The 17500-nt window shown below is 45.1% G+C and overlaps 1 protein-coding gene across 1 annotated transcript in view; it reads left to right on the top strand.

The window, feature by feature from the left end:
- LOC110532861 (RNA-binding protein 10) overlaps window positions 1–17500 on the top strand; it is a gene marked incomplete at its 3' end in the record, with an annotated part of 87798 nt that overhangs the window by 20454 nt on the left and 49844 nt on the right. Inside the window, exons 2-5 of the mRNA XM_036986980.1 lie at window positions 144–289; window positions 5522–6242; window positions 6995–7228; window positions 14629–14704. Coding sequence (XP_036842875.1) covers window positions 273–289; window positions 5522–6242; window positions 6995–7228; window positions 14629–14704 — 1048 coding nt within the window. The remainder of the gene's footprint in view (window positions 1–143; window positions 290–5521; window positions 6243–6994; window positions 7229–14628; window positions 14705–17500) is intronic.

The raw sequence follows: 17500 nt of genomic DNA, 5'->3' as shown, positions 1-17500 counted from the left end.
GTCTCTCTCCGAGTGTAGCAGGCCGGCCTGCTGTAGCCTCTGCAGGTTGCTATTGGTCTCATTCACGGCCTGTAGCGTTACGTTGTGTAGAATGCTCACCTACCAATACCAGAAGTCAAATGTACAACTGTGACTGCTTTCAGGGTGTAGAAATGCTGCGACTGTAACAGACGAGGAGGAGAGAGAGGACTAGAGAGGAGGAGGAGGAGGAGGAGAGAGAGGAGACGAGAGAGAGAGAGAGCGAGAGAGGAACAGACAGTCAGAGGACCAGTATGGACTATGACAGAAGGTGAGTAAACTTCTGTCTTCACTTCTACTGTACCTTTTTTCTATAGACGGGATACCTGACAACGTCATGACTTATTGATGCCCCCGGCATCACAGGGGTAGAAGGTCATGGTTGGGCAAGATGACGCCGACAGCCCTGTTTTCTAGCTCCTAGTCAACTTTATAGTATTTATTTATTTTTATTATTATGTATTTGTTTTTCTTACATTATTCCCTGTATTATTACCTACAGCCAGGAAATAACTTTTGGACATTAGATCGGCGGTCAGTCGCCAGAAATCGAGCAGAAATTCCACTTCCTGACCTGGATCCTTTGTTTGAACTTCTAGAGTTGAAAAACAACCTCCAGGCCACCAGACTGTTAAATAGCAGTGGTGGGAAAAGTTCCCGATTGTTATATTTGAGTAAAAGTATAAGTACCTTAATAGAAAATGACTCAAGTAAAAGTGAAAGTTACCCAGTAAAATACTACTTGAGTAAAAATCTAAAAGTATTTGGTTTTAAATATACTTAAGTATCAAAAGTATAAATAAATTCTAATTCCTTATATTAAGCAAACCAGACGGCACACACTCCAACACTCAGACATCATTTACAGATAGCCAGGGGAACACTCCAACACTCAGATATCATTACAGATAGACAGGGGCACACTCCAACACTCAGACATCATTTACAGATAGCCAGGGGAACACTCAAACACTCCGACATCATTACAGATAGCCAGGGGAACACTCCAACACTCAGACATCATTACAGATAGCCAGGGGAACACTCCAACACTCAGACATCATTTACAGATAGCCAGGGGAACACTCCAACACTCAGACATCATTACAGATAGCCAGAGGAACACTCCAACACTCAGACATCATTACAGATAGCCAGGGGAACACTCCAACACTCAGACATCATTACAGATAGCCAGGGGAACACTCCAACACTCAGATATCATTACAGATATCATTTACAGATAGCCAGGGGAACACTCCAACACTCAGACATCATTACAGATAGACAGGGGAACACTCCAACACTCAGATATCATTACAGATAGCCAGGGGAACACTCCAACACTCAGATATCATTACAGATATCATTTACAGATAGCCAGGGGAACACTCCAACACTCAGACATCATTACAGATAGCCAGGGGAACACTCCAACACTCAGATATCATTACAGATAGCCAGGGGAACACTCCAACACTCAGATATCATTACAGATAGCCAGGGGAACACTCCAACACTCAGATATCATTACAGATAGCCAGGGGAATACTCCAACACTCAGATATCATTACAGATATTCAGGGGAATACTCCAACACTCAGACATCATTACAGATAGCCAGGGGAACACTCCAACACTCAGATATCATTACAGATAGCTAGGGGAACACTCCAACACTCAGATATCATTACAGATAGCCAGGGGAACACTCCAACACTCAGATATCATTACAGATAGCCAGGGGAACACTCCAACACTCAGACATCATTACAGATAGCCAGGGGAACACTCCAACACTCAGATATCATTACAGATAGCCAGGGGAACACTCCAACACTCAGATATCATTACAGATAGCCAGGGGAACACTCCAACACTCAGACATCATTACAGATAGCCAGGGGAACACTCCAACACTCAGACATCATTACAGATAGCCAGGGGAACACTCCCAACACTCAGATATCATTACAGATAGCCAGGGGAACACTCCAACACTCAGATATCATTACAGATAGCCAGGGGAACACTCCAACACTCAGATATCATTACAGATAGCCAGGGGAATACTCCAACACTCAGATATCATTACAGATATCCAAGGGAATACTCCAACACTCAGACATCATTACAGATAGCCAGGGGAACACTCCAACACTCAGATATCATTACAGATAGCTAGGGGAACACTCCAACACTCAGATATCATTACAGATAGCCAGGGGAACACTCCAACACTCAGATATCATTACAGATAGCCAGGGGAACACTCCAACACTCAGACATCATTACAGATAGCCAGGGGAACACTCCAACACTCAGATATCATTACAGATAGCCAGGGGAACACTCCAACACTCAGATATCATTACAGATAGCCAGGGGAACACTCCAACACTCAGATATCATTACAGATAGCTAGGGGAACACTCCAACACTCAGATATCATTACAGATAGCCAGGGTAACACTCCAACACTCAGATATCATTACAGATAGCTAGGGGAACACTCCAACACTCAAATATCATTACAGATAGCCAGGGGAACACTCCAACACTCAGACATCATTACAGATAGCCAGGGGAACACTCCAACACTCAGATATCATTACAGATAGCCAGGGGAATACTCCAACACTCAGATATCATTACAGATATCCAGGGGAATACTCCAACACTCAGACATCATTACAGATAGCCAGGGGAACACTCCAACACTCAGATATCATTACAGATAGCCAGGGGAATACTCCAACACTCAGATATCATTACAGATATCCAGGGGAATACTCCAACACTCAGACATCATTACAGATAGCCAGGGGAACACTCCAACACTCAGATATCATTACAGATAGCTAGGGGAACACTCCAACACTCAGATATCATTACAGATAGCCAGGGGAACACTCCAACACTCAGATATCATTACAGATAGCCAGGGGAACACTCCAACACTCAGACATCATTACAGATAGCCAGGGGAACACTCCAACACTCAGATATCATTACAGATAGCCAGGGGAACACTCCAACACTCAGATATCATTACAGATAGCCAGGGGAACACTCCAACACTCAGACATCATTACAGATAGCCAGGGGAACACTCCAACACTCAGACATCATTACAGATAGCCAGGGGAACACTCCCAACACTCAGATATCATTACAGATAGCCAGGGGAACACTCCAACACTCAGATATCATTACAGATAGCCAGGGGAACACTCCAACACTCAGATATCATTACAGATAGCCAGGGGAATACTCCAACACTCAGATATCATTACAGATATCCAAGGGAATACTCCAACACTCAGACATCATTACAGATAGCCAGGGGAACACTCCAACACTCAGATATCATTACTGATAGCTAGGGGAACACTCCAACACTCAGATATCATTACAGATAGCCAGGGGAACACTCCAACACTCAGATATCATTACAGATAGCCAGGGGAACACTCCAACACTCAGACATCATTACAGATAGCCAGGGGAACACTCCAACACTCAGATATCATTACAGATAGCCAGGGGAACACTCCAACACTCAGATATCATTACAGATAGCCAGGGGAACACTCCAACACTCAGATATCATTACAGATAGCTAGGGGAACACTCCAACACTCAGATATCATTACAGATAGCCAGGGTAACACTCCAACACTCAGATATCATTACAGATAGCTAGGGGAACACTCCAACACTCAAATATCATTACAGATAGCCAGGGGAACACTCCAACACTCAGACATCATTACAGATAGCCAGGGGAACACTCCAACACTCAGATATCATTACAGATAGCCAGGGGAATACTCCAACACTCAGATATCATTACAGATATCCAGGGGAATACTCCAACACTCAGACATCATTACAGATAGCCAGGGGATCACTCCAACACTCAGATATCATTACAGATAGCTAGGGGAACACTCCAACACTCAGATATCATTACAGATAGCCAGGGGAACACTCCAACACTCAGATATCATTACAGATAGCTAGGGGAACACTCCAACACTCAGATATCATTACAGATAGCCAGGGGAACACTCCAACACTCAGACATCATTACAGATAGCTAGGGGAACACTCCAACACTCAGACATCATTTACAGATAGCTAGGGGAACACTCCAACACTCAGACATCATTTACAGATAGCCAGGGGAACACTCCAACACTCAGATATCATTACAGATAGCCAGGGGAACACTCCAACACTCAGACATCATTACAGATAGCCAGGGGAACACTCCAACACTCAGACATCATTTACAGATAGCTAGGGGAACACTCCAACACTCAGATATCATTACAGATAGCCAGGGGAACACTCCAACACTCAGACATCATTACAGATAGCCAGGGGAACACTCCAACACTCAGATATCATTACAGATAGCCAGGGGAACACTCCAACACTCAGATATCATTACAGATAGCCAGGGGAACACTCCAACACTCAGATATCATTACAGATAGCCAGGGGAACACTCCAACACTCAGACATCATTACAGATAGCCAGGGGAACACTCCAACACTCAGACATCATTACAGATAGCCAGGGGAACACTCCAACACTCAGACATCATTACAGATAGCCAGGGGAACACTCCAACACTCAGATATTATTACAGATATCCAGGGGAACACTCCAACACTCAGACATCATTTACAGATAGCCAGGGGAACACTCCAACACCCAGACATCATTACAGATAGCCAGGGGAACACTCCAACACTCAGACATCATTACAGATAGCCAGGGGAACACTCCAACACTCAGACATCATTTACAGATAGCCAGGGGAACACTCCAACACTCAGACATCATTACAGATAGCCAGGGCAACACTCCAACACTCAGATATCATTACAGATATCCAGGGGAACACTCCAACACTCAGACATCATTTACAGATAGCCAGGGGAACACTCAGACATCATTTACAGACAGCCAGGGGAACACTCCAACACTCAGACATCATTTACAGATAGCCAGGGGAACACTCCAACACTCAGACATCATTACAGATAGCCAGGGGAACACTCCAACACTCAGATATCATTACAGATAGCCAGGGGAACACTCCAACACTCAGACATCATTACAGATAGCCAGGGGAACACTCCAACACTCAGACATCATTACAGATAGCCAGGGGAACACTCCCAACACTCAGACATCATTTACAGATAGCCAGGGGAACACTCAGACATCATTTACAGACAGCCAGGGGAACACTCCAACACTCAGACATCATTTGCCCTTGTTGCTATACATCACACTGTCCTTACTTTATATAAATCCTTTCTCTCTCTCTCTCTCTCTCTCTCTCTCTCTCTCTCTCTCTTTCTCTCTATTTCTCTCTCTTTCTCTCTATTTCTCTCTCTCTTTATCTTTCTCTTTCTCTCTTTCTCTCTATTTCTCTCTCTCTCTTTCTCTTTCTTTCTCTTTCTCTCACTCCTTTAACTGAAGGGGGGGTCGGGGAGACCGCATGGGTCGCTATGGCAACAACAGCTCCTCCGACCACGACTACCGAGACATGGATTACCGGGGCTACGGATCGGAAGAGGCGGAGCTGGGGACAGGATATGACCTCAGAGCCGGTGCCGGCCGCAGCGACAAAGCCGACCAACCGGCGGGCGTCCGGGAGTTCACGACACCGGCCCGTTTCCACGACCAACGGCCAGGGTTCCGTCAGAGGGGTGGTCGGGGCGGTAAAGGGTTCCCATCGCCCTGCGCCCCTCGATCCCTGGTCTTACCCCTGCCAGAGGTAGCCCTGCCCAGGCTGCAGAGAGAGGAGAGAATGGGAGAGGCATCCAGGAGAGACTTTCAGAGCTTCAGGCCCAACTCAGAGGGTAGAGGAAGGGGGGGAGGAGGTAGAGGGGGAGGAAGAAGAGGAAGGGGAGAGAGGGGATACCCTGAGAACAATGCCTCTCACCTGGGGGAGAGAGAGGGAGACTGGGGGAGGATGGAAGGAGGTGCAAGGGGAGGTGTCACCCCTGCTGAACAGGAGGAGTACAGCACCCTGAGAGGAGGACCAGGGGAGGAGGACATGTTCCTCAGGGGGGGAGGACAAGGGAAGGAGGAGAGGTTCCTCAGAGGAGGAGGACCAGGGGAGGAGGAGAGGTTCCCCAGAGGAGGAGGACCAGGGGAGGAGAGGTTCCTCAGGGGAGGAGGACCAGGGAAGAGAAAGGTGGGATGATCCAGTCAGCTCATAGTTTAGGATACAAAACCATAAGCAGTAAGGCCCGAGGGGGTTTGTGGTATATGGCCAACATACCACGGCTAAGGGCTGTTCTTATGCACGACGCAACACGGAGTGCCTGGACACAGCCCTTAGCCGTGGTATATTGGCCATATACCACAAACCCCCTGAGGTGCCTTATTACTATTATAAACTGGTTACCAACGCAATTAGAGCTGTAAAAATACATGTTTTGTCATACCTGTGGTATACGGTCTGATATACCACGGCTGTCAGCCAATCAGCATTCAGGGCTCGAACCACCCAGTTTATAATATATAATAGACCTATAATAGATGTAAAACTAGAATAGGATATTTTTTAAAGTATTTTAATGGTAGTGGAAGAAGTAGTGATTGTAGTAGCTAGTAACATGTGACTGTCCATAGGGTTGATTGTAGTAGCTAGTAACATGTGACTGTCCATAGGGTTGATTGTAGTAGCTAGTAACATGTGACTGTCCATAGGGTTGATTGTAGTAGCTAGTAACATGTGACTGTCCATAGGGTTGATTGTAGTAGCTAGTAACATGTGACTGTCCATAGGGTTGATTGTAGTAGCTAGTAACATGTGACTCTCCATAGGGTTGATTGTAGTAGCTAGTAACATGTGACTGTCCATAGGGTTGATTGTAGTAGCTAGTGACATGTGACTGTCCATAGGGTTGATTGTAGTAGCTAGTAACATGTGACTGTCCATAGGGTTTCTCCGTGGGCTCTCCAGAGGATGACTGTGGTGGTGGTGGCAAGGGCCCGGGGCTGCTAGGGGAGGGGCTAGGGGCCGGTCCTGGGGGTTCAGACCCCCCCTCTTCAGTAGTAGAGGACCCAGAACAGAGAGAGCTGATGGAGTTCAGACCAGACCTTCTGGACCAGAACCAACGACCATCCAACATCATCATGTTACGCATGCTGCCACCCAACGCTACCGCCAACGAGGTGTGTGTGGTGTTGGAGGAGGGATGATGGGATGGGGGGGGGGGGGGGGGGGGAGAGAGAGAGGGGGGGGAAGGGAGAGGAGGGAGGAGGAGGAGAAGAGGGAGGGGACGGGAAGGGAAAGGGAAGGGAGAGGGGGGGTGAGGAGGAAGGGAGAGGAGTGGAGGGGTTAGGGGGAGAGGAGGAGAAGAGCGGGAAGGAAAGGGAGAGGAGGGGGAGAGGCGAGGAGGGGGGAGAGGAGGAGAGGAGGGAGGGGAGAGGAGGAGAAGAGGGAGAGGGAGGGAAGGGAGAGGAGAAGAGGGAGGGGACGGGAAGGGAGAGGAGGGGAGAGGCGAGGAGGAGGGAGAGGAGGAGAGGAGGGAGGAGGAGGAGAAGAGGGGAAAGGGAGAGGACGATTGGCTGATCGCAACAACAGGGGAGATGGCTAACAACTGTGGGGGGGAGAGGAGGAGAGGAGTGGAGGGGTTAGGGGGAGAGGAGGAGAAGAGGGGGAGGGAAGGGAGAGGAGGGAGGAGGAGGAGAAGAGGGAGGGGACGGGAAGGGAAAGGGAAGGGAGAGGGGGGGTGAGGAGGAAGGGAGAGGAGTGGAGGGGTTAGGGGGAGAGGAGGAGAAGAGCGGGAAGGAAAGGGAGAGGAGGGGGAGAGGCGAGGTGGGGGGAGAGGAGGAGAGGGGAGAGGAGGAGAAGAGGGAGAGGGAGGGAAGGGAGAGGAGAAGAGGGAGGGGACGGGAAGGGAGAGGAGGGGAGAGGCGAGGAGGAGGGAGAGGAGGAGAGGAGGGAGGAGGAGGAGAAGAGGGGAAAGGGAGAGGACGATTGGCTGATCGCAACAACAAGGGAGATGGCTAACAACTGTGCATGTTCGCGCTCGTGGGGCAAATTCTGTGACGTACATGCCCTTATTTGGTGCTTGACGTCACAGATGGAAGTATTATTGGGGGGAGAAGGAGCTGCCACAAGACTCATCACAGGTAGCCGAAAGTCAGTCCTGAAAAGTGGAAATCCGAAGAGATGGCAGGCAGCAAGAGCCGGCTGGTGTCCCTGGCTGCAAGAAATCTAGAGGGAACAGCATGAAACAAAATGTTGCTGTTTGAAAGATAGAAAGCTGCAGAATAACAATTAAACCAGTAAATATGATGTAAACACTCCTACAGCCACTCTAAATAATAACAATTAAACCATATGATGTAAACACTCCTACAGCCACTCTAAATAATAACAATTAAACCATATGATGTAAACACTCCTACAGCCACTCTAAATAATAACAATTAAACCATATGATGTAAACACTCCTACAGCCACTCTAAATAATAACAATTAAACCATATGATGTAAACACTCCTACAGCCACTCTAAATAATAACAATTAAACCATATGATGTAAACACTCCTACAGCCACTCTAAATAATAACAATTAAACCATATGATGTAAACACTCCTACAGCCACTCTAAATAATAACAATTAAACCATATGATGTAAACACTCCTACAGCCACTCTAAATAATAACAATTAAACCAGTAAATATGATGTAAACACTCCTACAGCCACTCTAAATAATAACAATTAAACCATATGATGTAAACACTCCTACAGCCACTCTAAATAATAACAATTAAACCATATGATGTAAACACTCCTACAGCCACTCTAAATAATAACAATTAAACCATATGATGTAAACACTCCTACAGCCACTCTAAATAATAACAATTAAACCAGTAAATATGATGTAAACACTCCTACAGCCACTCTAAATAATAACAATTAAACCATATGATGTAAACACTCCTACAGCCACTCTAAATAATAACAATTAAACCAGTAAATATGATGTAAACACTCCTACAGCCACTCTAAATAATAACAATTAAACCATATGATGTAAACACTCCTACAGCCACTCTAAATAATAACAATTAAACCATATGATGTAAACACTCCTACAGCCACTCTAAATAATAACAATTAAACCAGTAAATATGATGTAAACACTCCTACAGCCACTCTAAATAATAACAATTAAACCAGTAAATATGATGTAAACACTCCTACAGCCACTCTAAATAATAACAATTAAACCAGTAAATATGATGTAAACACTCCTACAGCCACTCTAAATAATAACAATTAAACCAGTAAATATGATGTAAACACTCCTACAGCCACTCTAAATAATAACAATTAAACCAGTAAATATGATGTAAACACTCCTACAGCCACTCTAAATAATAACAATTAAACCAGTAAATATGATGTAAACACTCCTACAGCCACTCTAAATAATAACAATTAAACCATATGATGTAAACACTCCTACAGCCACTCTAAATAATAACAATTAAACCATATGATGTAAACACTCCTACAGCCACTCTAAATAATAACAATTAAACCATATGATGTAAACACTCCTACAGCCACTCTAAATAATAACAATTAAACCATATGATGTAAACACTCCTACAGCCACTCTAAATAATAACAATTAAACCAGTAAATATGATGTAAACACTCCTACAGCCACTCTAAATAATAACAATTAAACCATATGATGTAAACACTCCTACAGCCACTCTAAATAATAACAATTAAACCATATGATGTAAACACTCCTACAGCCACTCTAAATAATAACAATTAAACCATATGATGTAAACACTCCTACAGCCACTCTAAATAATAACAATTAAACCAGTAAATATGATGTAAACACTCCTACAGCCACTCTAAATAATAACAATTAAACCATATGATGTAAACACTCCTACAGCCACTCTAAATAATAACAATTAAACCAGTAAATATGATGTAAACACTCCTACAGCCACTCTAAATAATAACAATTAAACCATATGATGTAAACACTCCTACAGCCACTCTAAATAATAACAATTAAACCATATGATGTAAACACTCCTACAGCCACTCTAAATAATAACAATTAAACCAGTAAATATGATGTAAACACTCCTACAGCCACTCTAAATAATAACAATTAAACCAGTAAATATGATGTAAACACTCCTACAGCCACTCTAAATAATAACAATTAAACCAGTAAATATGATGTAAACACTCCTACAGCCACTCTAAATAATAACAATTAAACCAGTAAATATGATGTAAACACTCCTACAGCCACTCTAAATAATAACAATTAAACCAGTAAATATGATGTAAACACTCCTACAGCCACTCTAAATAATAACAATTAAACCAGTAAATATGATGTAAACACTCCTACAGCCACTCTAAATAATAACAATTAAACCAGTAAATATGATGTAAACACTCCTACAGCCACTCTAAATAATAACAATTAAACCAGTAAATATGATGTAAACACTCCTACAGCCACTCTAAATAATAACAATTAAACCATATGATGTAAACACTCCTACAGCCACTCTAAATAATAACAATTAAACCATATGATGTAAACAATCCTACAGCCACTCTAAATAATAACAATTAAACCAGTAAATATGATGTAAACACTCCTACAGCCACTCTAAATAATAACAATTAAACCAGTAAATATGATGTAAACACTCCTACAGCCACTCTAAATAATAACAATTAAACCATATGATGTAAACAATCCTACAGCCACTCTAAATAATAACAATTAAACCATATGATGTAAACACTCCTACAGCCACTCTAAATAATAACAATTAAACCATATGATGTAAACACTCCTACAGCCACTCTAAATAATAACAATAAAACCATATGATGTAAACACTCCTACAGCCACTCTAAATAATAACAATTAAACCAGTAAATATGATGTAAACACTCCTACAGCCACTCTAAATAATAACAATTAAACCAGTAAATATGATGTAAACAATCCTACAGCCACTCTAAATAATAACAATAAAAACAGTAAAATAACAATAACTAGACTATATACAGGGTATTACGGTACAGAGTCAATGTGGAGGCTATATACAGGGTATTACGGTACAGAGTCAATGTGGAGGCTATATACAGGGGGTACCGGTACAGAGTCAATGTGGAGGCTATATACAGGGGGTACCGGTACAGAGTCAATGTGGAGGCTATATACAGGGGGTACCGGTACAGAGTCAATGTGGAGGCTATATACAGGGGGTACCGGTACAGAGTCAATGTGGAGGCTATATACAGGGGGTACCGGTACAGAGTCAATGTGGAGGCTATATACAGGGGGTACCGGTACAGAGTCAATGTGGAGGCTATATACAGGGTATTACAGTACAGAGTCAATGTGGAGGCTATATACAGGGTATTACGGTACAGAGTCAATGTGGAGGCTATATACAGGGTATTACGGTACAGAGTCAATGTGGAGGCTATATACAGGGGGTACCGGTACAGAGACAATGTGGAGGCTATATACAGGGGGTACCGGTACAGAGTCAATGTGGAGGCTATATACAGGGGGTTGTTACAGAGTCAATGTGGAGGCTATATACAGGGGGTTGTTACAGAGTCAATGTGGAGGCTATATACAGGGGGTACTGGTACAGAGTCAATGTGGAGGCTATATACAGGGGGTACCGGTACAGAGACAATGTGGAGGCTATATACAGGGGGTACCGGTACAGAGTCAATGTGGAGGTTATATACAGGGTATTACGGTACAGAGTCAATGTGGAGGCTATATACAGGGGGTACCGGTACAGAGTCAATGTGGATTATATATACAGGGTATTACGGTACAGAGTCAATGTGGAGGCTATATACAGGGGGTACCGGTACAGAGTCAATGTGGAGGCTATATACAGGGGGTACCGGTACAGAGTCAATGTGGAGGCTATATACAGGGGGTACCGGTACAGAGTCAATGTGGAGACTATATACAGGGGGTACTGGTACAGAGTCAATGTGGAGGCTATATACAGGGGGTACCGGTACAGAGTCAATGTGGAGGCTATATACAGGGGGTACCGGTACAGAGTCAATGTGGAGGCTATATACAGGGGGTACCGGTACAGAGACAATGTGGAGGCTATATACAGGGGGTACCGGTACAGAGTCAATGTGGAGGCTATATACAGGGGGTACCGGTACAGAGTCAATGTGGAGGTTATATACAGGGTATTACGGTACAGAGTCAATGTGGAGGCTATATACAGGGGGTACCGGTACAGAGTCAATGTGGATTATATATACAGGGTATTACGGTACAGAGTCAATGTGGAGGCTATATACAGGGTATTACGGTACAGAGTCAATGTGGAGGCTATATACAGGGGGTACCGGTACAGAGTCAATGTGGAGGCTATATACAGGGGGTACCTGTACAGAGTCAATGTGGAGGCTATATACAGGGGGTACTGGTACAGAGTCAATGTGGAGGCTATATACAGGGGGTACCGGTACAGAGTCAATGTGGAGGCTATATACAGGGTGTTACGGTACAGAGTCAATGTGGAGGCTATATACAGGGTATTACGGTACAGAGTCAATGTGGAGGCTATATACAGGGGGTACCGGTACAGAGTCAATGTGGAGGCTATATACAGGGGGTACCGGTACAGAGTCAATGTGGAGGCTATATACAGGGGGTTGTTACAGAGTCAATGTGGAGGCTATATACAGGGGGTACTGGTACAGAGTCAATGTGGAGGCTATATACAGGGGGTACCGGTACAGAGACAATGTGGAGGCTATATACAGGGGGTACCGGTACAGAGTCAATGTGGAGGCTATATACAGGGGGTACCGGTACAGAGTCAATGTGGAGGCTATATACAGGGGGTTGTTACAGAGTCAATGTGGAGGCTATATACAGGGGGTACTGGTACAGAGTCAATGTGGAGGCTATATACAGGGGGTACCGGTACAGAGACAATGTGGAGGCTATATACAGGGGGTACCGGTACAGAGTCAATGTGGAGGCTATATATAGGGGGTTGTTACAGAGTCAATGTGGAGGCTATATACAGGGGGTACTGGTACAGAGTCAATGTGGAGGCTATATACAGGGGGTACCGGTACAGAGACAATGTGGAGGCTATATACAGGGGGTACCGGTACAGAGTCAATGTGGAGGCTATATACAGGGGGTACCGGTACAGAGTCAATGTGGAGGTTATATACAGGGTATTACGGTACAGAGTCAATGTGGAGGCTATATACAGGGGGTACCGGTACAGAGTCAATGTGGATTATATATACAGGGTATTACGGTACAGAGTCAATGTGGAGGCTATATACAGGGGGTACCGGTACAGAGTCAATGTGGAGGATATATACAGGGGGTACCGGTACAGAGTCAATGTGGAGGCTATATACAGGGGGTACCGGTACAGAGTCAATGTGGAGGCTATATACAGGGGGTACCGGTACAGAGTCAATGTGGAGGCTATATACAGGGGGTACCGGTACAGAGTCAATGTGGAGGCTATATACAGGGGGTACCGGTACAGAGACAATGTGGAGGCTATATACAGGGGGTACCGGTACAGAGTCAATGTGGAGGCTATATACAGGGGGTACCGGTACAGAGTCAATGTGGAGGCTATATACTGGGGGTTGTTACCGAGTCAGTGTGGAGGCTATATACAGGGGGTACCAGTACAGAGACAATGTGGAGGCTATATACAGGGGGTACCGGTACAGAGTCAATGTGGAGGCTATATACTGGGTGTTACGGTACAGAGTCAGTGTGGAGGCTATATACAGGGGGTACCGGTACAGAGTCAATGTGGAGGCTATATACAGGGTATTACGGTACAGAGTCAATTTGGAGGCTATATACAGGGTATTACAGTACAGAGTCAATGTGGAGGCTATATACAGGGTATTACGGTACAGAGTCAATGTGGAGGCTATATACAGGGTATTACAGTACAGAGTCAATGTGGAGGCTATATACAGGGGGTACCGGTACAGAGTCAGTGTGCTGGGGTACAGGTTAGAGGTAATTTGTACATGTAGGTGGGGGTGAAGTGACCATAGATAATAAACAGCCAGTAGCAGCAGTGTAAAACGAATGGAAGGGGGGTCAATGTAAATAGTCTGGTGGCCATCTGATTAATTGTTCAGCAGTTGAATGTCTTGGGGGTAGAAGCTGTTATGGAGCCTTCGGTACCGCTTGCTGTGAGGTAGCAGAGAGAACGGTCTGTGACTTGGGTGGCTGGAGTCAAACATGTCTATTTTAAAACAGACTAGCATAAAACATTAAATAAAATAATATTAAAACATTACCAATCACTGAAAATGACAAATTAACCAATGGATCATTTTCTGGTAAAAAAACAACATATGTTTTGAAGTAGGGGTGCAGCTGCCTTGTTTGCTCCATTACTCAGGCGTGTGTGTGTGTGTGTGTGTGTGTGTGTGTGTGTGTGTGTGTGTGTGTGTGTGTGTGCGTGCGTGCTTATGTGTGTGTGTGTGTGTGTGTAGATACGTACCCAGCTCCAGGACCAGGGGATTGATCCGACAGAGGTTCTGATTCGCCTGATGAGGAACAAGTCTTCAGGTGAGACTGATACTGAGACAGAGACTCTACCTCCAGACTAGACTACACCTCTCTCCCTCAGCTCTCTCTCTACCTCCCTACGTCTCTACCTCTCTCTCTCTCTCTCTCTCTCTCTCTCTCTCTCTCTCTCTCTCTCTCTCTCTTCTCTACCTCTCTCTCTTCTCTACCTCTCTCTCTCCTCTACCTCTCTCTCTTCTCTACCTCTCTCTTCTCTACCTCTCTCTCTTCTCTACCTCCCTCTTCTCTACCTCTCTCTCTTCTCTACCTCTCTCTCTTCTCTACCTCTCTCTTCTATACCTCTCTTCTCTACCTCTCTCTCTCCCGCAGCTCTCTCTCTCTCTTCTCTCTCTCTCTCTTCTCTACCTCTCTTCTCTACCTCTCTCTCTCTCTCTTCTCTCTCTCTCTCTCTCTTCTCTCTCTCTCTCTCTCTTCTCTACCTCTCTCTTCTCTACCTCTCTTTCTCCCGCAGCTCTCTCTCTCTCTCTCTCTCTCTTCTCTACCTCTCTCTCTCTCTCTCTTCCCTATCTCTCTCTCTTCCCTCTCTCTCTTCCCCCTCTCTCTCTCTTCCCTCTCTCTCTTCCCTCTCTCTCTCTCTCTCTCTACCCTCTCCCTCTCTCTCTCTCTCTCTCTCTCTCTCTCTCTCTCTCTCTCTCTCTCTCTCTCTCTCTCTCTCTCTCTTTCTCCTGTTCCTTGCTCTCACTGGCTGACCACTTTTTATTCTCCATGCCTCTCTACTGGGTCTGTGAAAGACAGTGTGTGTGTGTGTGGGGAAGCTGTTCTCTGTGTGTAGAGTGAAAGTGTGGAGTGTATCTCAACTTGTCAGTTCACTGCTAGATATAAATACATCACTGATCTTCTCATAGAGGACCTGAAGTGGACGCTGTTTGTTTTCCTCTGCCTGTAGCGTCACTTTGAGATTAGAGACCTTACTCAAAGTGAAGAGTGGTTAGATCTATCTATCTCTTACTTTCTCTCTCTCCTTCTTTCTCTCTCATTGGAGCTAGCAGGACATTTGGGCTAGCAGGACATTGGGGCTAGCAGGACATTGGAGCTAGCAGGACATTGGAGCTAGCAGGACATTTGGGCTAGCAGGACATTGGGGCTAGCAGGACATTGGAGCTAGCAGGACATTTGGGCTAGCAGGACATTTGGGCTAGCAGGACATTTGGGCTAGCAGGACATTGGGGCTAGCAGGACATTTGAGCTAGCAGGACATTTGGGCTAGCAGGACATTTGGGCTAGCAGGACATTGGAGCTAGCAGGACATTGGAGCTAGCAGGACATTTGGGCTAGCAGGACATTGGGGCTAGCAGGACATTGGAGTTAGCAGGACATTGGGGCTAGCAGGACATTGGAGCTAGCAGGACATTTGGGCTAGCAGGACATTTGGGCTAGCAGGACATTGGGGCTATCAGGACATTGGAGCTAGCAGGACATTTGGGCTAGCAGGACATTTGGGCTAGCAGGACATTTGGGCTAGCAGGACATTGGAGCTAGCAGGACATTGGAGCTAGCAGGACATTTGGGCTAGCAGGACATTGGGGCTAGCAGGACATTGGAGCTAGCAGGACATTTGGGCTAGCAGGACATTTGGGCTAGCAGGACATTGGAGCTAGCAGGACATTGGGGCTAGCAGGACATTGGAGCTAGCAGGACATTTGGGCAAGCAGGACATTGGGGCTAGCAGGACATTGGAGCTAGCAGGACATTGGGGCTAGCAGGACATTGGAGCTAGCAGGACATTGGAGCTAGCAGGACATTGGGGCTAGCAGGACATTGGGGCTAGCAGGACATTGGGGCTAGCAGGACATTGGAGCTAGCAGGACATTGGGGCTAGTAGGACATTGGGGCTAGCAGGACATTGGAGCTAGCAGGACATTGGAGCTAGCAGGACATTGGGGCTAGCAGGACATTGGGGCTATCAGGACATTGGGGCTAGCAGGACATTGGGGCTAGCAGCTATAATCCTACCATTTATATCCCAGTGTTTCAGCTATAATCCTACCATTTATATCCCAGTGTAGCAGCTATAAACCTACAATTTATACCCCAGTGTATCAGCTATAAACCTACCATTTATACACCAGTGTAGCAGCTATAAACCTACCATTTATACCCCAGTGTATCAGCTATAAACCTACCATTTATACCCCAGTGTAGTAGCTATAAAACTACCATTTATACCCCAGTATAGCAGCTATAAACCTACCATTTATACCCCAGTGTAGCAGCTAAAAACCTACCATTTATATCCCAGTGTAGCTATAAACCTACCATTTATATCCCAGTGTAGCAGCTATAAACCTACCATTTATACCCCAGTGTAGCTATAAACCTACCATTTATACCCCAGTGTATCAGCTACAAACCTACCATTTATACCCCAGTGTAGCAGCCTCAAACCTACCATTTATACCCCAGTGTTGCAGCTATAAACCTACCATTTATACCCCAGTGTTGCAGCTACAAACCTACCATTTATACCCCAGTATAGCTATAAACCTACCATTTATACCCAGGTGTATCAGCTATAAACCTACCATTTATACCCCAGTGTAGCTATAAACCTACCATTTATACCCCAGTGTATCAGCTATAAACCTACCATTTATACCCCAGTATAGCTATAAACCTACCATTTATACCCCAGTGTATCAGCTATAAACCTACCATTTATACCCCAGTGTAGCTATAAACCTACCATTTATACCCCAGTGTAGCAGCTATAAACCTACCATTTATACCCAGGAGTATTAGCTACAAACCTACCATTTATACCCCAGTATAGGAGCTATA

Source organism: Oncorhynchus mykiss, chromosome 9 (assembly GCF_013265735.2).
Source record: "Oncorhynchus mykiss isolate Arlee chromosome 9, USDA_OmykA_1.1, whole genome shotgun sequence".
In the NCBI taxonomy this organism is placed as follows: Eukaryota; Metazoa; Chordata; class Actinopteri; order Salmoniformes; family Salmonidae; genus Oncorhynchus; species Oncorhynchus mykiss.
Note: the sequence above shows the minus strand (reverse complement) of the source record. Positions and strands in the feature narration are given on the sequence as shown.